A 25,389-nucleotide genomic window follows, 5' to 3' on the forward strand; every position below is an offset into this window, starting at 1 on the left:
GCGAGTAACTGTAAAGTTTGGTGGAGGGATATTGCCAAAGTTTGGTGGAGGCATTTTTCAGGCTGCTGTTTGGCAACAGCATATCAATATTCCATCGAAGCAGACATCCGGTCAAATAAAACAGTGAAGGCTGCAGCGGACAAGCATCCACTCGCTGGCTACTGCATGCGCATTACAAGAAATGTCACGCTTCAGAAACCGTGGAGTCAACATCGCTGGAATGTCTCTGTAGGAGCTGAGTATACACTTTTTATCTTATATGGGTTCCTGAATAGATTAAACTGAGGTTGTCCCTTGTTGGACAACCACACCCTTCACGACATAGGACGTACGTTTACGTCATATATAATGTCCCTGCCTTTGATGTTGGCTCCACGTTGAGCTCAGATCTTTTCCTGCACATTTCAGCTGATTTAATAGTTAGTCATGTGCCTTTAACAGCTAAGGGTGGATAGCAACAGAAGTGGGTGGAAAAAAAAAAGGTTTAATCCATGCTGCCAGAGGAAGATCACTGAAGATCGATGGGGATTAAAAGCATCTGATTTTATTGTTCAACGCGTTTGAGTCATCCAACCCCTTCTCCAGCAACAAGATCAATAATGTACATTGATTTTATTCCTGAATATGGGGGTCGCATGACTGAAACGCGTAGAACCATAAAATCAGGTACTTTTAATCTCCATCGATCTTCCTCTGGCAGCGCAGATTAACCCTTTTCTTCCACCCGCTTCTGTTGCGGTTTCCATGGGTTCTGCAGCAGCCGGTTATACTACATATTGATGGCAATTGGGTCTTTACACAACTGTACCAGGTTAGTGCAACTATAATAATTTTTTGCAGATACTGCTGGATAAGACCCCATTTGCACCCCTCCCCCCTTTTTCTTGTCTTCAGTTTTTTTTCATAAGCTATGGGTGGATGACAGATCCGCCGGTGGCTGTTAACCTGTTAAATCTGTCAAATCACTGACAACAGGATATAACACACACCGGCGAGGAAGGTGCATTATGCCCTGCTCCCATTCGCATGCCTATGACATGATCATGGGGCACTGATGAGTGTCGATAACCCCTGTGCCTAGCAAAACGATCCTCCTGTAAAGGCTGACTGTGAGCCAACATTCAAGGGAGATTGTGATTTCTGCTTATACAGAGCTTCAAGTCCTCTAAGGAGACTATTAAATACAATAAAAATTGCAAAAAAAGTTTTTAAATAAAATATATATATATATAAGCAAATAATGTGGTGTTTGCTCATTTGAAAAAAAAAAAATTCACATTTGGTATTGCTGCATTGCGAAATGTCCAATCTATCAAAATACAACATGAATTAATCTGATTGGTAAACAGTAGTGAGGAGGCGTGGCCTGCTTTCCCATGTGAAGACACAGGGACTTGGTGCTCCTGCTTCTAATCACCAGCAACAGGGTTTTTAGCCTTTTTAAAGGCTCATCTCCCTACCAAAGCAACAGGACAGAGCGCAGGAGTGCACAGAGAGCATTTTGATCCTACTTGGGACTTCTTAGGACTTTGCCTCATCTAATTAATTACAAGGAGGCCTGAACCCATGATGCAGCCCTAAGGAGCCATTACAGTCTGGGTCTCCTGCCTCTTTTATCTATCTGGGACATCCACTACCAAGACTCCTAACACAACAGCAAGAACTCAACAGATAAATACAAAGCTTCATAGATTTCCTGCAACCAGGTGAGCAATACCACTTTATTCTGGTCTAATATCACTACATTGCACTGTTTGCTCTCTGGCTCCTAGCAGTGGCTCATATTACCACATCCTGTCAGCTCTGACAAACTCCCACAGTGATAATTATTCAAGAGCTCTTCTCAGTAAAGCTGGGTTTACACACTGCAACATCGCAAAGGACATCGCTGTAACGTCACCGGTTTTGTGACGTAATAGCGACCTCCCTTAGTCTCTGCTAAGTAGCTGGTGAGCTGTCAAACAGGCACAACGCAACAGCGATCCGGACCTGCAGAGCGACCTAGCTGGTTGTTGGGGACGTTGATAAGCAGCCTTTTGAAAGGGAAGTTGCTAACAAAGTCGCTGCAAAGTCTTTCACACACTGAAACTTTCCAGAGATGCATGCTGCACAGCGGGAAACAAAGGACCTAGGAATGGTCCTGAACGATTTGTAACGATTACAACTTCACAGCAGGGGCCAGGTCGCTGATAGGTTTCACACACTGCAATGTCGCTGGGGAGGTCGCTGTAACGTCACAAAACCGGTGACGTTACAGCGATGTCGTTTGAGATGTTGCAGTGTGTAAACCCAGCTTAAGCTTCCTGCATTTAAAGGATCCTGCCACTATATTGACTGAATCACCATATACCGGCATTTACTATTACATAGACTATTTAACCACCCCTAATACAATAAACAGAGGGGAAACTGAGGGAGCTGTGGTTTAGCTGCGGTGAGCTATAACAGACAGTCTACAGGCTGCCAGCAGATTGGGTGATCAGATCTGCACCGACCTTACACACGGGATTCCGGGTTCAGACAGCACTTCTAACAGATGCATAGCTGATCTTTTCAGCGGCTCACAGAAGCACTACATCACGGACACTACCGCAAGCTGATCAGGTGGAAGAGCCTGCCACGTACTCAAGCACCGCAGATCTGGGATGTGAAGGAACTCTGCATCTGCACAAGACAGTATAGAAGCGGATCATCACTCAAGCGAAGTCGGCGGGCTTCCCACGTACCCGAGCCCCGCAGACTATGGTTTAATCACCACTACAACAGAAGATTGACATAGTAACGTTGGGGGGGCGACAGGGAGTGGAGTGCAGCAATCATTCACAACTAAGGCATAGCTGCTGCCCATTTTCAGTAGCATTGCACAACTGCAAGCAACTTTTAAACAAATAAGTGGTGACTGCTGCATTCCCTTCATCCCTCCCATACTGGTACCTCACTACACTACTACAACCTCTTAAGACTACCAAGAGTAACTGAGTAAGCCTCATTGTGTGTGTGTGTGTGTGTGTGTGTGTGTGTGTGTGTGTGTGTGTGTGTGTGTGTATTTGTTAGCTGTCTCATTTACAGGTTGTTAATCCAAAGCATTACCAGGCTCTGCAGATAGGAGATATATGTAAATTGGGTATAATATACACTTAGAGCTCAGCTAAAGCTTCATAGGAGCTGAGTAACTCAATGTACGCTGTTTAACTTGTTTACAAGTACCCACAGCAACAGACCCAGGAGGAGGGGGGGAGGATCCCTGTGGCACAGACACTACCAAATGTGAGCTCACGCATGCTGTGTATGTGCCACAGCACCGTACCTTCCGTTCCATACATTTAAAGGGCCTAATTAAAACTTTAATTGAGAGTTATACTACAAAAGACCCCACAAATAAGCAGATTTACACAAAGATCAAGTGGGGTTCATTGCGAACAGAGGAGCAGAAGACGCTACCAGACGAATCCTAAACCTACTCACTCACTCAGGGGAAACTAAGACTCCCACAGTCTTTATCACAATTGATGCTGAGAAGGCATTTGACTGGGTTCAGTGGAACTACTTACTTCAAACTTTAAAAAAAATTGGCTTCAATGGGAGGGTATTAGACCTTATAAAATCATTCTACTCAAACCCGTCTGCAAGAATTTTAACAAATGGTCTCCTCTCGGGTAAAATCAACCTCTCGAATGGAACAAGGCAGGGGTGTCCTCTTTCCCCATCATTGTTCGATCTTTTCATTGAGCCCTTGGCGGAAAAGATCAGGATGGACAGCCGGATTAGGGGTGTCCCTGCTAATAACAGACAATTCAAAGTGTCACTTTTCGCAGATGACATCCTACTCTCTAACGGATCCACTGAACTCGGTCAAACTGACCTTGGAAGTTTTTAAAGAGTTCTCAAGGGTCTCATTATATAGGGTCAATATGGATAAAACCCAGGCTATACACCTCAATCTGGATCAGGATCTATTAAAAGTCCTACAATCTGAAATCAAATTTCAGTGGAATGTGGACAGCATGTCTTATTTAGGAATCAAACTAACAAAAAAAAAAAACACAAAGGACTGCGCTAACCAGAATATTACTGACATTTATAATACCATCCAAAAAGATCTACAACATCTGTCCAAAGTAGAGCTTTCCTGGTTAGGAAAAATAAACACATACAAAATGCTGGAGCTTCCCAAGCTACTTTATATATTCAGAACTATCCCATTACCAATCAAGAAGAAGCTTATACAAAAACTCCAAACTCAACTAACATCTTTTGTATGGGGTAAAACTAAACCTCGAGTAGCACAATTTACCCTAAACAAAAACAGAATCAATGGGGGGTTGGGGATGCCAAACATAATGGCCTACTATCAAGCAACGACTATTAAAAGCAGCCAGAAGTATTGGAACAGAGGTGATAAACCTGCATGGGTGGGACTTGAAGATTCTTACTGTCCAAATATAGAAGTTGGAGACCTGGTGGTGGCCTACCTATGCGACTCTAAAAAGCGACTACCTAAGGAGGTCATCACCAGGAACTCAATAATAACATGGAGGAAATTTGGAGCCCAATCTAGAAAAATACACGGCACTGAATCAATAGGTTGGATGAAGATCGAAACTCTTTCTGCATTCTCACCAAGATTAAAGCTCAACGACTGGAAATCCAAGGGAATATGCTTAATCTCAGACATACTTGATAACGATAAGCTGAAACCCTACCAAGACTTAGCAAAAGAATTCAAACTAACAAAGTCAAATAAGAAAACTTGGAATATAATAGAAAACATTTTCATGAAACCTAGCACCACCCTCCACCTTCCAAGTAACATCACCGCTCTCTTAAAGAATCCAAATAATCAAAACACTTGGAAAATCAAATATATCTACCAAATTTATAATGAAGACACAAATCTCCATAACTTAAAACACTTGGAAAAGTGGAAAATCGAGTTAAAAATCCCGAAAATCAATTTGAAGAAAGATATCAAAAGTCATTGGCCACAGTCTACAAAAATATACCTTGCTTTGCTCTTATAGAAACCAATTATAAGATAATAACCCGCTGGTATTACACACCCCATAAATTGCATTTAATTAACCCAGACACCTCAAACAAATGCTGGAGAAACTGAGGAAATTCAGGCAACATAACTCACATATTTTGGTCTTGTCCAAAAATTAAGAAATTCTGGAGAGACATTCAATCACTTATAAGGTCCATTACACAGCTAGATGTAACTAACTCCAGAATTAGTTCTTCTCTTAAACATTGAAGCGATACCTAAACATTTTAGGCCCATAGTAATACATATTCTACTAGTGTCCACTAATCTCATTGCATCCAAATGGAAAAGTGAGAAAGCTCCTAATATTCAAGAAGCTAAGGAGAAACTAACTCTACATAAAACTTTAGAGTACTACTATGCCATAAAAAATAATACTCAAACAAAGTACCTCACCAAATGGGACCCATGGTCAGAGCCCAATCACCGACAGACTATATAGCCCAACTGACATTAAGAAAACACTAACTATATTCGAGAAATACAAGCTCACTAATAATTCCAGGCCTGAAGCTCTAGTCTTTGATACCTCCCTGATCTAAAACTCACTAGAAATAGGTTTCTGATCTTGCAAATTTGCTGGACTGTCTACGGAATCCATGTCAGGAAGTTGTTAATTTTATTTGTTGTTTAGTTATGTTTTGCAAAAAGTTAATTCATAAGCAATTGATTTGACCAACAAAATATACTGCTTGATGTATCAACACTAACAAACTGGAGGGTCAAAATATGTGCATTTTCTTAACCTTGCTTTACTATCTATATGTCCTTAAATTTTGTAACGCATGATTTCAAGATTTGTTAACTACAAAACCTAATAAAAATCATTTGAACAAGGTAAACAGTAGTGAGAAAAAAAAAACCCTCAAAAACGCCAGAATTGTGATTTTTTTTGTTTTGGCCTCTGCAATAAAGTCCAATGAAAAGGTGATCAAAGCGAGATACCTACTCAAATATGAATTCAATAAAAACATCCGCTTAAGGGCGCAAAAAAATGAACCAACACAAAGCCCCATATCCCAAACAATGAAAACGTTATGGGTCTCTGAAAATGGTGACAAGCAAAATAGTTTTTATTTACAAAATTTCTAAAAAAAAAAAAAAAAAAAAAAGTTCCCCACTTAAAGAAAAAAACAAAAACAAAACAAAACCCTATGCGTTTGGTATCAATGTACTTTTACTGACCTGTAGAATTATATTACCAGGTCAGTTTTACCATATACTCAATATATTAAAGAAAAAAAATATAAAAACAAAAAACAATTGTTGAATTGCACTTATTTTTTAGCATTTTCCCTGTACTTGGAATTCCAAAGTACAACTCGTCCCACAAAAAAGGTCTCATTTGGCTATGAGGACATCAAAATAAAGTTATGGCTCTTGGAAGAAGGGGGGGGGGGGAAGAGACGAAAATGAAAGAAAATGGAAAATGGGTATGGCGTGAAAACGGTTTTTGAAAGCATTGTTACTTTGCATTTTTTCTTCTTTTTACACACCTTCCTAAAACCCTTCCACAGTACTCTGGGTGACAAATGATTTCTAGGGTCTACAACTGGACAGGTGAAGGTCTAAGATTTGGAACATTTACATTTCGAGCCCAATTTAGTGTCAGTGAGTGATAATTCCTATCATGCCATTATTCAGAAAGCCTAGCCATCTACACGCTGATAGCCGAGGATGCCAAGCAGATTTATTCACACTGTACTTCCCACACTGAGAAAACAATTTCTATGCCTTGGTCATCATCCAAGTACATGAAGATGGCAGTGCCAACTGCACACGTTAGCATCATTATATATTAAACTAAAAGACTACATGTAGTTTGGGAAGGAAAAATATTGTTTTTGGCATCCATGTCTTGAAACTTTACCAGTTAACATTGTACAAACACACAAGGCTTAGATGTATGAGAATGGGGTGGTGACAAAAGCCCAAGACCCTAATGTACGTACTCTATAAACCGGTTATTCAGGAAATGTAGTTTATGTGAGTTCTTCAGAATTACAAAGAAGAAAACAAGGGCTGGGTGGCAAATAATGGATCAATGAAAACTGAAGCAATTACCTTGTTCCCATTGCTATACATTTCAAACATGCAGAGCTGATGGAAAAGGTGGCCACACTTCTTCAGTTTCCCTACAGCAGTATCCTTGATGTGTTTGCTTGTTGAAGAATCGCTGTACCCTGATGCAGAAGTCAGAGTCTCCATGCAGATAATGCAGTCCTGAATATAAAAATTCTTACATTTACTTTTAAAATACGTAAACATTTTGTCTTAAAAACACACACAACCATCCACAGTGGTAAATGTCCGATTGCCGAGAGCCACATAGCTGGGACTACCACCGATAGGTAGAACATAAGGACAATGACCCCGGCAACAGTGAGGAAAAGTTTAAATAGGTAGATGGGTCTTAACAGTAAGGCTAAATAGGTAAGAAATGTTATACGGTTGAAACCTGAATTTTACATACATTATCTAAAATGACATCTGCGTGTTTTTCTCACTATCTGAGATTAAATCCTAATAGGAACCAAAATTATTTATATTTGCAAAATGCCAGAATAATGAGAGAGAATGTTTTAAGGCATTTGTATTACTTTCTGCAAAGTCAAAGTTTACATACACTAATAGTACTATGTCTTTAAACAATATGGTACAGCCCATATGATTAGGTCATGTCTTTGAAAGCTTCTGATAGGATTATTGGCAACATCTGAGTAAATTAGAGACACATCTGTGGATATATTTTAATGCACACCTGAAATACACTGCTTCTTTGTATAGCATCATGGGAAAGTCAAAATAAATCAGCCAAGATCTCAGGAAGAAAATTGTGGACTTGCACAAGTCTAGTTCATCCTTGGGTGCAATAACCAAATACCTGAAGGTGCCTTGTTCATCAGGACAAACAATTATACGGAAGTACAAACAAGATGGGAATATTCAGCCATCATATCGCTCAGGAAAGGGTTCTATGTACCAGAAATGAATGTAGTTGGTCAGACATGCATAGCAACCCAAGAACAAAAGCAAAAGACCTCATGAAGGTGCTAGCGGAAGCTGGTAAGATTGTGTCATCATCCACAGTGAAACGAATACTGTATCAACATGGACTGAAAGGCCACTCTACCAGGAAGAACCCATTACTCCAAAAGAAACATAAAAAAAGCCAGATTCATGTTTGCAAATGCACACTGGAACACAGACCATAATTGTGGGGGACATGGCCTGTGGTCTGACTAAACTAAAATTTAACTGTTTGGCAATAATGACCATCGTCACATTTGGGAGGAAAAGGGAGAAGCTTTGAAGCCTAAGAACACCATCCCAACTGTGAAACACGGGAGTGGCAGCATCATGTTGTGAATTTGTTTTGCTGTAGGAGGGTCTGGTGCACGTCACAAAATAGATGGCATCATGAGGAAAGAAGATTATGTAGCAATACTGAAGGAACATCTCAAGACAAGCTTGGGTGGAAATGGGTCTTCCAAATGGACAATGACCAGACGCACACTGGCAAACTGGTTACAAAGTGTTTTAAGGATAACAGTCAGTGTTTTAGAGTGGCCATCACAAAAGCTGGTTCTCAATCCTATTGAAAATGTATGGGCAAAGCTGAAAAGGCAGGTGCGAGCAAGGCGACCTACAAACATGGCTCAGTTACACCAGTACTGTCAGGAGGAATGGGCCCAAAATTCCTACCAACTATTGTGAGAAGCTTATGGAAGGATATCCAAAATGTTTGGCCCAAGTCATACAGTGTAAGGGCAATGGTACCAAATACTAATGAAATGTATGAAAACTTTTGACTTTGCAGAAAGTAATAAAAATGCCTTAAAACATTCTCTCTTTCTGGCATTTGGCAAATATAAATAATTTTGGTTCCTATTTGACCTAAAACGGGAAAGGTTTATTCTGATTTTAATCTCAGATAGTGAGAAAAAACATTGTGTCTTTTTAGACTTTTTAAACTTCTTGTTTTAACTGTACTTTTAGAATAAAAAAACAAAACAAAACAGACCACAGATCCAAAACGCCGAAACTGAACTGTGGCTAGGCTAACATTTGCTAAGAGACAAAAAGTTGAGAAGGAAAAAAACAGGGCACTGCTCAAACCGAGGAATGTTTTTGGCAATAGCCAATGTTCACAAAAAGCGTTATAATAGCGTTCTTTGCTGCAAATGACAAAAAGGCATGGCAGAAAAAAATCCCTGCAACAGCTACGTGGTGCTCATTCAAAAGTCCAGAGTAATCCGAGAAATAAATATGAAAGAAATGAAGGCACTCACCGGTCTTTGCTGTGCAGTGGGAAACATTTAATCACGAATGGAAGTTACATGCTGTGGTAAGCGGGGAGGGGGTAGAACTGGACAGCACGTCTGACCTGCTGTCCTGTTCTACCCCCTCCCCTCTTACCACAGCATGTAACTTCCATTCGTGATTAAATGTTTCCCACTGCACAGCAAAGACCGGTGAGTGCCTTCATTTCTTTCATATTTATTTCTAACATTTGCTAAGAGTTTTGTGTTCAGTTTAATATTATCATCAGACTGTATGAGGCCTAATACCATATCACAGCGAATCTCTAACCTTAAGGCCAGTGTCACACTAAGGGTACCTTCACACTTAGCGATGCAGCAGCGATCCGACCAGCGATCTGACCTGGTCAGGATCGCTGCTGCATCGCTACATGGTCGCTGGTGAGCTGTCAAACAGGCAGATCTCACCAGCGACCAGTGAACAGCCCCCAGCCAGCAGCGACGTGGCACTTGCACGGAGCCGCCGTCTGGAAGCTGCGGAGACTGGTAACTAAGGTAAACATCGGGTATGGTTACCCGATGTTTACATTAGTTACCAGCGCATACCGCTTAGCTGTGTGTGCAGGGAGCAGGGAGCCGCGCACACTGAGCGCTGGCTCCTTGCTCTCCTAGCTACAGTACACATCGGGTTAATTAACCCGATGTGTAATGCAGCTACATGTGCAGAGAGCAGGGAGCCGCGCACACTGCTTAGCGCTGGCTCCTTGCTCTCCTAGCTGCTGTACACATCGGGTTAATTAACCCGATGTGTACAGCAGCTACATGTGCAGAGAGCCGGAGCCGGCAGCGTGAGAGCTGCAGAGGCTGGTAACTAAGGTAAATATCGGGTAACCACCTTGGTTACCCGATGTTTATCTTGGTTACAAGCTTACCTCAGCTGTCAGACGCCGGCTCCTGCTCCCTGCTCGCTTCATTTGTCGCTCTCTCGCTGTCACACACAGTGATCTGTGTGTCACAGTGGGAGAGCGCCTTTGAAGAAAACGAACCAGGGATGTGTGTAACGAGCAGCGATCTCACAGCAGGGGCCAGATCGCTGCTCAGTGTCACACACAGCGAGATCGCTAATGAGGTCACTGCTGCGTCACAAAAAGCATGACTCAGCAGCGATCTCGGCAGTGAGCTCGCTGTGTGTGAAGCACCCCTAACTTATGATGCAAGAGAATCAATGAGATATGCTAATGGAACTCACTCAGCCTCTGCGAGCGTGAGTAGATGTCATATTGTGCTCGAATTCTCTTACATGTGATAATCAGAGCACAGGTGAGAAAAAGGTGGGATAAATCTCTCCATAGTCACTGTTTACTTGTCTGTTTGTATAATGCACTCGCATGTAAATCAAGCACAGTCCGATGTTTGCAGTGCACTCAGACTTGTGTGCGCGCATGTGAGCCGATATACACTGCCAATTGCAGCCTGCTACGTTTTTACGAGCCTGCTCGAAATCGACATGAGAAAAAAAGAACAAACAAAAAACGCTGGTCGGCACTGGTCCATAGTAAAACACTGAAGCGAGTGCTATCTGCTAAACATCAGACAGCCCTCGTCTGAGTTATATGCTCGTGTGAGTACACCCTAAAGATGCGGTGACCACTGAAGTGATGCCGCACCAATAGTGAGAGTTACCCAGGTGTACCAAAGCAACAATGACAGCCACACAGCAACCAAACAAGTTAAAAGGATCTAAAGAACTTACCATTTACATGGTATCCATCAAAAAGGGGAGAGCAAAATGGTGTAAGTCTCGTGTTCGTTTAAAAATGCCTGGGCTAAAATCAGAGAAGTGCTGGTGCCAAATAAAATGACAAAAGATGGAACACTGTAGGCAATATAACTATTGAAAAAGACATGGACCACAGATCTAAAGCTTAGACATTGATCTATCATTAGAAGTCCCAGAGAGGGGTAATTTAACATGTCTACCTTTGGAACCCAGAGACGGGTCGAATGACCTGAAGGATTTTAGCTAACATCCTATAACCACCGTCTTTTGTTCTGTAATTAAGGCCATTACTGTCGCACCAAAAGAGGTTGTGGTTTTCCTTTGAGTTTAGCCATTTAGTTTCTAGTTAGTGCTATTCAGTTTGGACTAAGGGTCATTTGACCCTCTTTCGGGACTTCAGGGGGGAGCTCGAAATTTCTGGGACTTCTAGTGCTATCCCAGCTTACCAAAAAATAGCAAATATGAACATTAGCTGGTTAATGTTTTTGGCACTTGGATTCGGAAAAAGCCCTTTAAAAAGGCACCGTCTAATAAAAGACATTGCATAGCAGTGCTGGAATGGGTTATTGGTGAGCACAAAGTGCTAGTAACTGTCCATGTAGCACCCTGCTGAGCGCCCGCATGCCCAGCACTTATCTACCAACCTGTTGTAGTAGCCAGTATTTTGTGGCATGTCCTAGTGTTCTGCTACAAATGTATTTCATGAGATGTCCCTTTTACTGTATGCAACTAATTAGAGTTACTATACCTCTTCTGGTGGTTTCTGGAGGGTTTCCAGGTATTTCTTCACAACTTCTTCAGGGTCAGATGAGATTCCTATGAACACAATTCAGTAAGAGAATAGCTAGTAACATTCCAAGCACAGTTTTAAGGCCACATTCACACAAGTATTTGGTCAGTATTTTAGATCAGTAGTTGTAAGCTAAAACCAGGCGTGGAACAATCAGAAGTAGAAAGCTACATTTCAGTGAGGAGTAATAATGCGTTTTCGATGTTTTACCATTTTTGAACCTTTTAGGTAAAATCGGGTTAATTGTGGTTTTTTTTTCATTGTGGATTATATCTTTTTGGTTTGACATATTTTAAAGAGAATTACCTTCTTTTCAATACCTATAGGTATTTTGCTTTGATAAAACTTTATTGATACACTCATGCTTGGCAAGCATGCGATTTTAGAGCGCAGTGAAAACGCATATAGGTTTTTTTTTTTTTACTAGTGGACTTTTCCTGGATTTAATGCTATTCTATGAGGAAAATCAGCACAAAACACTCAGCGAACCCACAAGAGAAATTAACATGTTGTGAATTGCAAACATGCAGGTCAATTTATGTGGCCTTAAAAAAAAATAAATAAATAAATAAAACCCCACAGAAGGCATGATATCTCTAATTCCCATCCACTTTGCTAGAATTCTAAGATCCTGCATTGTTGGTGCAGCAGAAATACGCAGTGTCAAACACTCATATTAATAACATTGGCACTACTTCTCGATTTTACACCCACTCATTGTTTTGGCTTACAAATACTGATGTGAATTAATGACAATACTGTGGTGTGAACATGGACTTAGCATGAAATCCTGCACCAGGTTGCACCCCAAACAATTGTGAAGGAAAGCTGAAAAACACAAAGGTATAAAGAACATAAAGAGTGGCTTAGGAAAGAGGCTTGCATCCCCAAATTAGTGGAGCTGACCGTTTAAGGCTATGTGTCCACGGTAGAATGTACCTGCGGATTTTTCTGCATGAAAATCCGCGACTTTCGCGGCAAATCCGCACCTTATTTTTGCTGCGGATTTACCGCGAATTTGCCGCGGATTTTGATGCGGATTTTTTTTTTCCCCCATTCTATACCCAAAATCCGCAACAATAATTGACATGCTGCAGATTTTTCCGGATGAAAATCCGCTGCAAATCCGCCGCGGAAAAATCCGCAGCATGGACACAGCATTTCCAAAATGCCATTGAAATGGCTTGGAAGTGCCGCTGCTGCAGATTTTCGGAAAATCCGCGGTAAATCCACGGCAAAATCCGCAGCGTGGGCACATAGCCTAATGGTTTAATAAAAATATATATTCACACATTTGCACTGTGTATTAAATGTCCACTGCAGAACAAAGAATCCATCCTATATACCCCAGTCACTAGAAGATGTAACAAAAACTGCACTACACAATATATACACTATAGACACAAAAGTAAAAAAAAATATACAACAGTCGCATACAATGTGAGCTCTCATACAGGAGTTAGAATTAAACAATTACAAGGCTATGAATACCTTTGACAAGAAGATTAAAAACAATTATTTTATATATGGTAGGGCTTACCTTGTGTGAAGAAAAAAAAAAAACAAAAATCCAAAAAACACAATCTTCATTTGTTTTCAGCCCCTAATGTGCAGTTTCCCCGCTGGTCCCAAGACTATGATTTTTCTCTTACTGTCCCTCCCAGTCATACATGCTCCTTGTGAGGTTTGAGTGTCCAGGAGGCTGTCTTGTCCAGTTCTCATGCATTAGTACAGCTTTTACCCGCATTGCTTTCTTTCTAAAGCCCATAGAAAATGTGCTATCACTTTGAAACTGGCGGTAAGTAATGTGATTTCCCTCATCCCCTCTGCAGTGGCAGCTCTTCTTTCTACACTGATGCATAGCCTTTATAATCACTCCCAGCGCCTGCCTCGCCTGTGCTTTCCTCCACATCTACATGGGGATACACTTCAGCATGTGTGAGCTGCACTACCTGAAGATGCCTTCCCTGCATCAATGTCATAAGCCTCCTTTCATTCCCTGCTACTTTCTCCAAGACCTTGTTTAGGATGGGGGTATTTTACTATACATATATGGCCCGCATTGCCCGGACTGACCATGAGACGCCCCACTCCAAACATACAGCCTGATAGACACATGAGTAAATGCTGGCTGTCATCGACACAGCAGTCCAAGCACTGTGGTCTCTGAAATTCAGTCATCTGAACCTCGCCTTAGATGACCATTTTTCAGTCTATATAAAAACCTCATATGTCTATGAGGCAGATAGTTTGGGTCAGGAGACCTGCGGTCAGCCAGGCACTATACACACAATGCAGTTACAGCTGTCTGAACCTGACCCAACAGAGAGCAGAGGAGGGAAGAGAGAAAGCCCTTAATCTGTCAGATTCAGCACAGCAGCCAGCTTTAAAAGGGAAGTTACACAGACTCTACAACAACAAAATGGATAGGTGATTATTTCATGATTGATTGGGGTCCAAATCCTGGGACACCGCCCCGATCGTCAGAAAGGGGAATTTTTAGCCTAGATGAGGCACTTTTATCCCTGCTACTAGCAGCCGGAACAAGCATTGTACTGAACCGTGCACCCCCATAGAGAATCAATGAAGCGGCAGTTGAGCATGTGCACTGCCACACTATTCTAACAGGGAGGGTTGAAAGTACCATGTTCTGCCAAACTGCGCGAGACCCAGGGGATAGACCACCACTGATCAATACTTTATCACCTTTCCAATGGATAGTCTTCTTTGGGGAACCTGAAAAAGTTAGTGTTAGTTCACAATTGCTTGTTTAAAGCATCCCTCCAGCATTTGCCATTTCACCGCAGGAGTGGAGTGGTGCTCTAAATCTAAACCCCTTTCATATACTCTCCATCTGAAGCCTACATCTTTTTCCAGCGCTGCTCCAGGCGGTCTCCTGTGATGTGACCGGTCGGCAGCTCCAATGTTGCCGTTCCATACATCTCTATGGGAGCCTTCTCTGGTTCTTCATAGAAATGCATTGGGAGATCCCAGCCAGTCGGAAGTTATGGCCACAATAGGGCACCGCAGTACTGGAACATTGTAAAAAGGTGAAGGCACTGAAGGGTAAGAATATGAGAGGGGGCATGGGACCATGATGAAGACGTCTAGCACGTCGAAACGCGTAGTCTGAGATATACATCTAAAAGAATATTTTTTATCTGTCAGACATGCGCAAGATGGCTTTAACCCTTTTTGAAATAAAAGTTAATTTTTAATTACAAGACCGCCTATTGGAGTGATATGCTGGATAAAAAAAATCCCTTAGAGATCATTTTCATAAAAGTCCTGAATTGTTAAAGGATTACGGTTATCAAGTTTTATTTCCTTTTTTCAAAATAAAGTGTCCTGTGCTTTTACATGAGAAAAAAAAATAATTTCTGCCATAATAGGTCTTTTAGCCTTCTTTAATCTCCAGTTCTATCATCTACAGGATATATTTTTTTAATTTGAAAAGGACTTTGCATGGGAGAGATAGTTTGATTCCTGCACTTCATTCCTCAGGGAGCAGCTAGACAGAAGCAGCATGAAGGAAACTATACGGCAGCACTGAGAGGTGTAGATGTGACTCGAGCTCTGCAGCGAGGGAAGACTTGGTAGAAAGCTCAGCACTATCTTTGTGTTTCCCCACTGCCCGTTCTCTTATTCTCATTACTTCATCCCTCCTTCCCATAGGGAATAAAAGGAACCTCAGTAAGTTGGTAGCCCCTGAGGTTATTTCTCATAGCGAATGAGAAGTTCAGGAGAAGTGAAGGAAGCATTACTTTCCCCTATTACAAGGCCAGAAAATCAGTTCAATATTCTGTTTTGCAGTGAGGACACGAAGTGTAGCTACGGGGACAGTGACTGATGGTCAATGTGCATTAGCACTGGTCTTATTTTGCAATTGTACACATTACTCTACACTAAACACCAGGTGGCGCCATACAATGCAATAAACAATTTGCCACTTGACGGCATGCAAAATCACAAAGTGCACATTATGTTCGATAATGAATATAATAGTCAATGGTGGCCTATAATTTTATGTATTGTGATAGCACAATGTACAGGTAAATTGTTATGGACAACTGGTTTGCTAGATGTACCTTAAAAGGGAATCTGTCAGCAGGTTTTTGCTACGTCATCTGAGCAGCATGTTGTAGGCAAGAAGATTCAGAATCCAACAATGTTTCACTTAGATTACTGGGTGCAGCTGTTTTGACATAATCAAAAATTTTAGATTTTGTATATAGCAAAGCCCACAGAGCAGCCCCTGCCCACGCCAGGCTTTCAGTGTACATTTCCACAGACAAAAGCCGCTACTCACAGGAGGACAGAGGCGGACCTGAGGTCGTGCGCTGCTAGGTCCGACTAATGATAAAGCTAGGAAGCTTAAAGAAGATGTCAACTACTTGGACAAACCCTACTCATTCCCCTTGGTCACCCCTCCTAATAAGCCTATACTCACTTCCAGTGTGGCTGCAGTTGCAGCAATGTTTTAAGTCGCCTTCTTGGAGCCCACGTGAGATTATGACATGTGGGCCCGGCGACCAATCAGCGCCGGCTTCCTTCACGCGCCTTTGGACACTTAAGCAGGGAGTTAGCGCAGCATTCCCATCCTGCTCAAGTTTCTAAAGGTGGGGAGACAGACGCCGGGTGCTGATTGGTTTTCGGGGCTTGGGTGTCAATATCACGTCGGCCCCAAGAACGTGCCTTCAGACATCACTGGAACTGCAGGAGCACCAGAGGGGAGTGGAGGCTTATTTTTAAGAGGGCAAACAAGGTAAAAGAGTAGGGGTTGTCCAAGTAATCAACAACCACTTTAAGCTAGAAGTGCAGGTAAACAAAAATACACTGATATGAGACGCAGGGCTGAATTCTGTTTACAGCATGCGGTTTTCAGAATATATACCAAAAACCTGCTGATAGAGTGCCTTTGATGGTACTTTTAAAAAGTTTGAAAAAGCTGAGTGACTTTTTTTGCAGCTTAAGGGAACATGAAAGTAGTATGTTCACACATCTTTTTGACAAGTACATTTAAACTGTATTATCCTTAGGTAAAAACTCTTCATATTAGTAATTTAAGGTAGGGGTCTTTAATGGAGCAAATAAGTTGGCCAATGAGAACATTAAGGAGTGATTCTTCAGCCCCAAGAACTTTGAAGCACAGGAGAGGGCAAAGGTAGGGGGAGGAGACAAAAGAAGGCTAGGAAGACCTAACTAAGGCTAAGGACACACATTCGACTTTTCTCCCATTTGTCGGATCTGGCGCGCTCCTGTACAGTGTATATAGTACAGTGGCTGCGCTGCAACTTCCTGGTCACATGATCTGGTCACATGACAGCACTCGACTGGAGCTTGTCGCGCAGTCACTGTACTATATACACTGTACGGGAGCGCGCCGGATCCGACAAACGGGAGAAAAGCTGGATGTTTGTCCTTAACTGCTCTGAGACCTGGCTAAGGCTATTACAAGCCATCTCAGTTTGTAAGTGCACACTGACAAGGAAAATGAAGGCGGTATGGTCAGACAAGGGACTTTTAAGGCAGATTTTAAGTGGTTGCATCTTTGAAGTGTATCATATTTGGAGAATAAACTTTCCCCTATGACTACCAAACTAAAGAAGTTGGTTGGGTTAGCTGATGCATGGCGTAAAAAAACCCCAAAAAACCCAAAAAGCGGATGAACTTGAAAATAAAACTTCGCAGCAATAATATTAAGGTTATAGGACTACCCGAAAGAGCTGAAGGTCAACACTCTGAAAAATGTATTGAAACCTGGCTTAAACCTAATTTGGGAGATGAATTCTCCCCCATATTCGCAGTGGAGAGGGCCTATAGAGTTCCAGCTAAACTTGCACCTCCCGGAATCCCCTTGCAGGCCATTCCTAGAGCGGCTTTACTTACTTAATTACTAAGACAGAGATGTTGCATTGCACCTAGCTATGCAAAGGAGGTGGGAGGTAAGGAAGGTAAGGGAGGTTGGAGTGTGGGAGGTAAGCGGAGAACTGGGAAGAAACCCACGCAAACACAGGGAGAGCATACAAACTCCAGATGTCTTTGGTGGGATATGAACCCTGGACCGCAGCGCTGCAAGACTGCAGTGCTAACCACTGATAATGTTTTCATGCTTTATGAAGTGGTACTTACTTTTTCTCTTAAGATTTTTGACAGATAAAAGGCTTCGCAATTAAGATACGCGTCTTGGAGCGCGAGGGACCTCGAATCCCCTGATAAGGGTGAAGGTATTTTCTCTGGTTAAGAAGTACCAGCCTTATATAATAGGTTTGGTGGAGACGCATCTCACTATAACACAGAGCTAGGTGGTTGAGGAAACCCTGGGTACAATGGGCTGCACGCTCATTCCACACCAGCTATTCTAGAGGTATCTCATTGCTAGTACACAAATAGGTTTGGTGGGAAGCTAAGGTTACGAGCAGAGATCCTGAAGGCCATTTTGGGTTTACATACACATTAGTAAGTTCTAAAAACAGTATGTATTTATGTGTTTATATAAAACACTACCACAGCTAATTTACATTTAAACGAGTAGTAAGCTTCTCCTTAAGCTATCCAGATGCTCACATACGTAGGGGAGACTTTAATTTGGTTATGAATTATTATGAATGATAATCTAGGCAACTTTAGATTGGGAGGAACAACTGCTGTGACAAGACCCTCTTCTACCACTTTGTTCACATATATGGATGGATGGATGGGATAATGGCTAGCTTCCCACCTGGATATTCTAGAATTCACCTGTCACGCCTTATCTAGGCATACTTTATCTAGGATCGATGTTTTTGGCTATATTGGTGTGGCTATCCAGATGGAGAAGGTGTAGCACAGTTGTAGAGGGATACCAGACTACAACCCAGTAATACTTGCGATTCAAATGGACAAATAGATCATAGGCCTTCCTGCTAACGTAATCCCTTTTGGCTGATACTCATAGGCCCCAATGATCGAATTCCTAACCACCTGGAATGTTTTGTAACTGTACCAGTCAGTATTTAAAAAAAAAAAAACCTATCAGGTCCAATATGCACACAGAGATAGGACCCTGCTTCACCTCATAGGTGCTCTGGAGAAAAAAAAAAATAGTCAAATGAAAGAACTCCAGCACACTACCACAAATAAAGAAAAAAAGAAAAATACTCAAAATGTACAGTCATTGACAAAAGTTTTGAGAATGACACCAAAATTATATTTTCACATGATCTGTTGCCCTCTGGTTTTTAATTGTGTTTCTTTGATGTTTACATCACATACAGAAACATAATTGCAATCAGGAGTACCAAAAGGTTATATTGTCAGAATGAGTTAATGCAGCAAGTCAATATTTGCAGTGGTGACCCTTCTTCAGGACCTCTGCAATTCTCCCTGGCATGCTCTCAATCAACTTCTGGACCAAATCCTGACTGATAGCTGTCCATTCTTGCATAAGCAATGCTTGCATTTTGCCAGAATTTGTTGGTTTTTGTTTGTCCACCCGTCTCTTGATGATTGCCCACAAGTTCTCAATGGGATTAAGATCTGGGGGGATCAAACACCCACACCTGTGTTATTGGAACAATCACTAAAACAATGTTAGCTGCTCCTTTTAAGGCAGGAATGCAGTGCTGTTGAAATGTGTTTTGGGGGTTGAAATTCATTTTCTTAGCCAATATTGACTTTGCAAGTAATTGCTGTTAAGCTTATCACTCTTTATGACATTCTGGAGTATATGCAAATTGCAATTAGAAAAACTTAAGCAGTAGACTTTGTAAAAATTAATATTTGTAGCAGTCTCAAAACTTTTGGCCATGACTGTATAATCAATAAATTTGTTCTTTTATTTCAATAATGAATAGAAAAAGTCCACATGAGTGAGACGTTTCGACCAAACCCGGTCTTCCTCAGACAGGACTTATCTCAGTGCAAAATGTGATTACTGGGTATACGGTTGGAGATGCAGCAACCTTATTCCCAGTAATCACATTTTGCACCGAGATAAGTCCTGTCTGAGGAAGACCGGGTTTGGTCGAAACGTCTCACTCATGTGGACTTTTTCTATTCATTATTGAAATAAAAGAACAAATTTATTGATTATACATTGAGTATTTTTCTTTATTTGGGGTTGTGTGCCGGAGTTCTCTTTCTCCCAATATAAGATATATGAGGGAAAACGGGTTTGATGCTGCGCTAGAAACCACAGATCCAGGAGGTGTAATGAAATCCTTTCCTTTATTTACACAGGTCAACGCGTTTCGAAGGCATAACCGCCTTCTTCATCAGGACAGAAACAGATCAAGAAAGATCATACTGTATGATGTTCTTTCTTGATCTGTTTCTGTCCTGATGAAGAAGGCGGTTATGCCTTTGAAACGCGTTGACCTGTGTAAATAAAGGAAAGGATTTCATTACACCTCCTGGATCTGTGGTTTCTAGCGCAGCATCAAACCCGTTTTCCCTCATATATCTTGTAATCCACTTTTTTTCGGGGCTGCGGCTGACCACTATATGCATTTTCGGTTTAAACGCTTGCAGAGGAGTTGTGCCTGTCACAACTAAATCAGGTGAGTACCTGCCTCTTTATATACGTTCTCTTGTCTACCAGATAAGACCCTATTTTGCGCTTCTCTCCTCCACAGTTTTTCCTGTTCTCCCAATATACACACAGAACCACGAGCAGTTCTGGGTGTATACCGCTAATCCCTGCCTAACCGTCCCTGTATCTAGCAGCATAGATAAAGATCTTTAGAAAAAGTATTTGTAAACTTCCTTTATGCTATGCTAATGAATTTAGGGCATAGTCACAAGGGCGTTTTTCCTCCCCCCCTTCCCCAAACTAGTCCGTCCTCTTGGTGGGGGAGGGAGGGGGCGCCCTTGCAACTAGTCCCTGCGCTCATTAGCATATCAAAGGCTCTTCAGAAATACTTTATGTATGCTACTATATGTAGGGACAGGTTAGGCAGGGTTTAGGGAAAATATCAACATTTCACATTTGTCCATTAATTTTCTTTTAAATCATGTTGAGGAAAAATTAAGTCAGAAGATTAAAAAAACAAAAACAAACCTATACACAATTGGTATTGCACTAATTCTAGAGCTGTGGACATTTCCTCAACAAAACCATAAGTACTGTAAAAACAAAACGATAAACTAAAATCAGCTGCACGGGCAAAGGGTTCAACTAAGGATGCCACAGTTGTAAGTCAGTAGTAGCCCCAGTGATGCCCAAATAATTTAGAGTAAAGGTACCGTCACACATAACGAGATCGCTAGCAAGATCGCAGCTGAGTCACGGTTTCTGTGACGCAGTAGCGATCCCATTAGCGATCTTGTTATGTGTGACATCTACCAGCGATCAGGCCCCTGCTGTGAGATCTCTAGTCGTTGCAGAATGGTCCAGGCCATTTTCTTCAAAGGTAATGTCCTGCTGTGTTTGACACTGTGTGACAGGGTCACAGTGACTGCTGAGATAGTTATACAGGTCGCTACTACGACCTATATCGTTCCTGCATCGTTGGTAAGGTCTCCCTCCCCACCACACCTATTGCCAATCCATATAATACGCATAAATAGCCTGGGTCTCAGCTTCCCATACACGGTAAGTTTTTTAACTGCATGAGAGGACACACACAAGCTAGGGACCCCAACGTAGAGAAATACTTTGGTGTAGTGTTGGGGCTCTATTGCATTGATCAATTCAGTAGCTAAATTTCTCTTGATTCATATGTTCATGGCAGTAATGCAGATTCCATTTTTCACATTTTCACTCTTCATATAGCTATTGAATTTTTCATGTCAGTATTCACACAGCAGTTTCTGCTATTCCATGTATTCCCCTTACATAGTCACTGGTGTGCATACCTTATCTCCCCATCGTTGGTAAGGTCTGACTGTGTGACATCTTACCAGCGATCCCTATCAGGTTGCATCGTTTTCGGGATCGCTGGTAAGTAGTTGTGTGTGACTGGGCCTTAACTCACTTAAAATGACTTCACTAGTGATGAGCGAAGCAGAACTGTAGTTTGCGGTCCGTACTGAATAGCTAGTGTCCGTGCATGGACCCCAAACACTGACTTCTCAGGGAAATCAGTGCTACTGTTCAAGTTCAGCCGCGTGGAAAACAATAAATAAACAAAAGAAAACAAAAAAGCAAAACGAGGATTAAAAAGCAGGACAGTTATACTTAAGAGTTTCCTCGCAGCTGTTATACTGTTTCAGGGTCTGCTAATTAAATCTCATGAATATTCACTCTTTCCCCCGTCCACTCTGTGACAGTGTCTGTTATCGGTTGCTCTCACTCTGTCTGGGTCCTTGAAGTGGAGTGTAAAAGTAAATAATTGCAAAACAACGAAGTCAGGTCCCTTGTATTTTGATACCCAGCGCAGCTAAAGTAGACAGCTGGAGCCTGCAGCACCGAGCTACGTGCTTTATCTTGGCTGTGTATCGAAATGCGAAGGACCCCTAGCGGCTTTTTTTTTTTTTAAATAAGGGTGCTACCTCCGGGACACACTGACTGAGCCGCAGCTGTGAGAGCAGTGAGTTCCACTTCGGGAATCCAGACAGCTAGTGTAAGAGCAACCAATCACAGTCGCCGGCACAGAGGGTGGAAGCGAAGTCTGACTGCAACCAATCACAGACGCTGTTACGGGGGAGGGGAAAGCAATAAACATTCATAAAATTTAATGAGTCAACCTGGAAATAGTGAGATAGCGGCATGGAAACCTGGTAAGTATAATGGTCCTGCTTTAGTCCCCCTTTTGCAGCCATTTAGCCCTTACTTATACCATTTTATAGCACTATGCTCGGGGTCTTTTTTTTGTTTTTTATTCTGCCTGGACCTGCAGAACCCAAACATCTGTGGGTTTACCCAACTCAAATGTTAAATGTGACTATACATTTCTGATATGGTTTCACCAAACCTAATGTTCTCCATTATGCCTGCCGACACAGCTTCGGTTTGCAATCTGTGCTCCGTTCTCTTTCTACAAGATAATAGCACTCACAATGGGAGTGCTGTAGAAATTCTGAATCACATCTCGCATTACTGTTTTTATTGTTAGCTTATCGCACAGTGTTCGCTAGAAGTATTGGTCAGACTTTCCACAATGTTCACCATGCAACTCCAGCACACAGAAAAAGTTAGTGGGAAAGCAATGAAAGAGGAAGCACAGCATAACGAAGGGTGGTAGAAATGATGTACAGTTAATATCCAGAAAAGAGGGACAATCCATAAAGTTAGGAAGGCCTTAAAATAAAAGGAGGTGGCTGCTTTTGGCCCTGTGCGCACTAGGCATTTTTACCCGCGGTTTTGCTGCAGAAATTTCTTGAGAAATGTTTGTAATCTTCCTGCAGACATTTCCCAGCAAAACCTATGGGAAAAAAAAAATAGCTGTGCGCACACTGCGTTTTTTTCTCAAGAAAATTCTTTCTGAAGATTTTCTTGAGAAAATGTGCATGTCACTTCTTTTCCGCAGGTACCTGCGGTATACCCCCAGTATTTCATTCCATTCACTGTAATGTAATTGCGAAATTCCGGGGGTATACCGCAGGTAGCAAATGATGTGCGGTATACCCCCGGTATAGCCGCGATTTACGTGCGGTTTTGCAGGAAATGATGTCATTATGACAGAGGAGGAAGCGGAGCAGAGTAAACACAGACGTCACACTCCCTGGACACCGCACAGAAGCACTTCCGTGTGACCTCCAGGTGCCCGTGCAGTCTGTCCTGCTGCAGCCCCACAGCTGCCCGGCCTGCAGTGTCAGCAGCTTGTCACCCTGCAGTGCGTGCAGCCGCGGGGATGCCGAGCGGTGCTGTCAGGAAGTGAGATGAGATCATTACCTGCGTTGACTATCCCCTGCCTCCTGACGTCACCGCTGTCACTGCCGTCTATGCCCGCGGCCCGAGACTGTCACTAGCGGTGACGTCACGGGCTCTCGCGATACTGCTGAGAACGCGGCGGGCATAGAAGGCAGTGACAGCGCTGACATCAGCAGTGCAGGAGATCATCATAGCAGGTAATGAACTCATCTAACCTCTTGACCGCAGCACTTGTCATCCCCTGCAGTGACCCGGGCTGACCTATTGAGGTTAGCTCAAGTCACTGCATTACTCTCCCAGCCAATGGGGAACATTCTGTTCTTCATTGCCTGGGACAGTGACTATGGTATGGATCGCCGTGGGACCCCCTTATTGGATTACGCCGGACCAGGATTTGATTGTTCTTGTCAATAATTTGGTGAAAGAGTGAATGTGGGGAGTGTTTTTTCAAATAAAACTTTTTTTGTTGTTTATTTTTTATTTCTTACTGACTGGGTTGGTGATGTCGGGTATCTGATAGACTCGTGACATCACTAATCCCAGGGCCTGATGCCAGGTGACATTACACATCTGGCATCAACCCCATATATTACCCAGTTTGCCACCGCACCAGGGCAACGGGATGAGTCGGGGCGAAGCGCCAGGATTGGCATGTCTAATGGATGCGCCACTTCTGGGGCGGCTGCAGCCTGCCATTTTTAGGCTGGGGAGTGTCCAATAACAGTGGACCTCCCTAGTCTGAGAATACCAGTCCACAGCTGTCTGCTTTACCTTGGCTGGTGATCCAATTTGGGGGGACCCCACGTTTTTTTGTTTTAAATTATTTATTTAATGTAAAATAACAGCGTTATTTTTTGTTTTGGATTACCAGCCAAGGTGAAGCTGTTAGCTGTGGTCTGGAGGCTGCAGCCGTCTGCTTTACCATAGCTGGCTACAAAAGATGGGGGGACCGCACGTCTTTTTTTTTTTGGCTAAATACAAGGCTAGGCACCCTGTAGTGCCACATGAAAGTCACTTAAGGGTGCCAGCTTAGAATATGCAGGGGGATGGGACATATAGGTCTTTGTCATCTATTCATCTATCCATCTTTCCCTCTATCCATTATCTGTTTATCTATCGATTATCTATTATCTATATTATTTATTGCAGTTCAGCATAAAAAAAAAAACGCAGGGACCAACCTGCGGAAAAACCGCTGCAAAATCGCATGCGTTTTCCCGTGGTTTTGGTGCGTTTTTTTACCGCAGGTGCGGTAATCTTCAACTCCCAGAAGTTTCTCAAGAAATTTTCTTGAGAAAAATCACTTTTCTAGCGCGCACATAGCCTCTGATTTTTCTTTTTTTTGTTAACTAGGAATTAAATACCTTTCACAGTATATGGGGAAAACCCCCACAAAAATATAAGCCCCAACTGTAATTTTCCATCACTACCTGGCTTCTATGGTTCACCAAGAACAGACATACAATATGAAGCTGGACTGGATTTCAGCAAAAAGCAGTAGTTTGCTTTCAAAGCAAAAGAATGCTAATAAATGCAAAGAAAGAAGGAACATTGAGAAAATGCTCTTCATTCATGAGGGACAGTGAAGGTCTAAACATGCATCTGCGATGACCAGAACTTAAGCAAGAAAAGGAGAATGTTTGAGGTGGTGCAGGATAAACTTTAAATCAACTTAACCAGATAAAGATGACATAAAAGGGACGTGAAAGGGTTGGT

At 42.2% G+C, this 25,389-nt stretch overlaps 1 protein-coding gene across 3 annotated transcripts in view; it reads right to left on the minus strand.

Annotated features, from left to right (window-relative positions):
• The window catches only part of DTX2 (deltex E3 ubiquitin ligase 2), a 130,287-nt gene that overhangs the window by 13,830 nt on the left and 91,068 nt on the right, over window positions 1–25,389 (minus strand). For 2 of the 3 annotated variants that reach the window (XM_075336275.1, XM_075336276.1), the window contains 2 exons: window positions 11,838–11,905; window positions 7,112–7,270 (listed from right to left, as the gene is read on the minus strand). In XM_075336275.1, coding sequence (XP_075192390.1) covers window positions 7,112–7,270; window positions 11,838–11,905 — 227 coding nt within the window. The remainder of the gene's footprint in view (window positions 1–7,111; window positions 7,271–11,837; window positions 11,906–25,389) is intronic. The other variant, XM_075336277.1, reaches the window with a different exon arrangement.

Source organism: Anomaloglossus baeobatrachus, chromosome 2 (assembly GCF_048569485.1).
Source record: "Anomaloglossus baeobatrachus isolate aAnoBae1 chromosome 2, aAnoBae1.hap1, whole genome shotgun sequence".
Lineage (NCBI taxonomy): Eukaryota > Metazoa > Chordata > Amphibia > Anura > Aromobatidae > Anomaloglossus > Anomaloglossus baeobatrachus.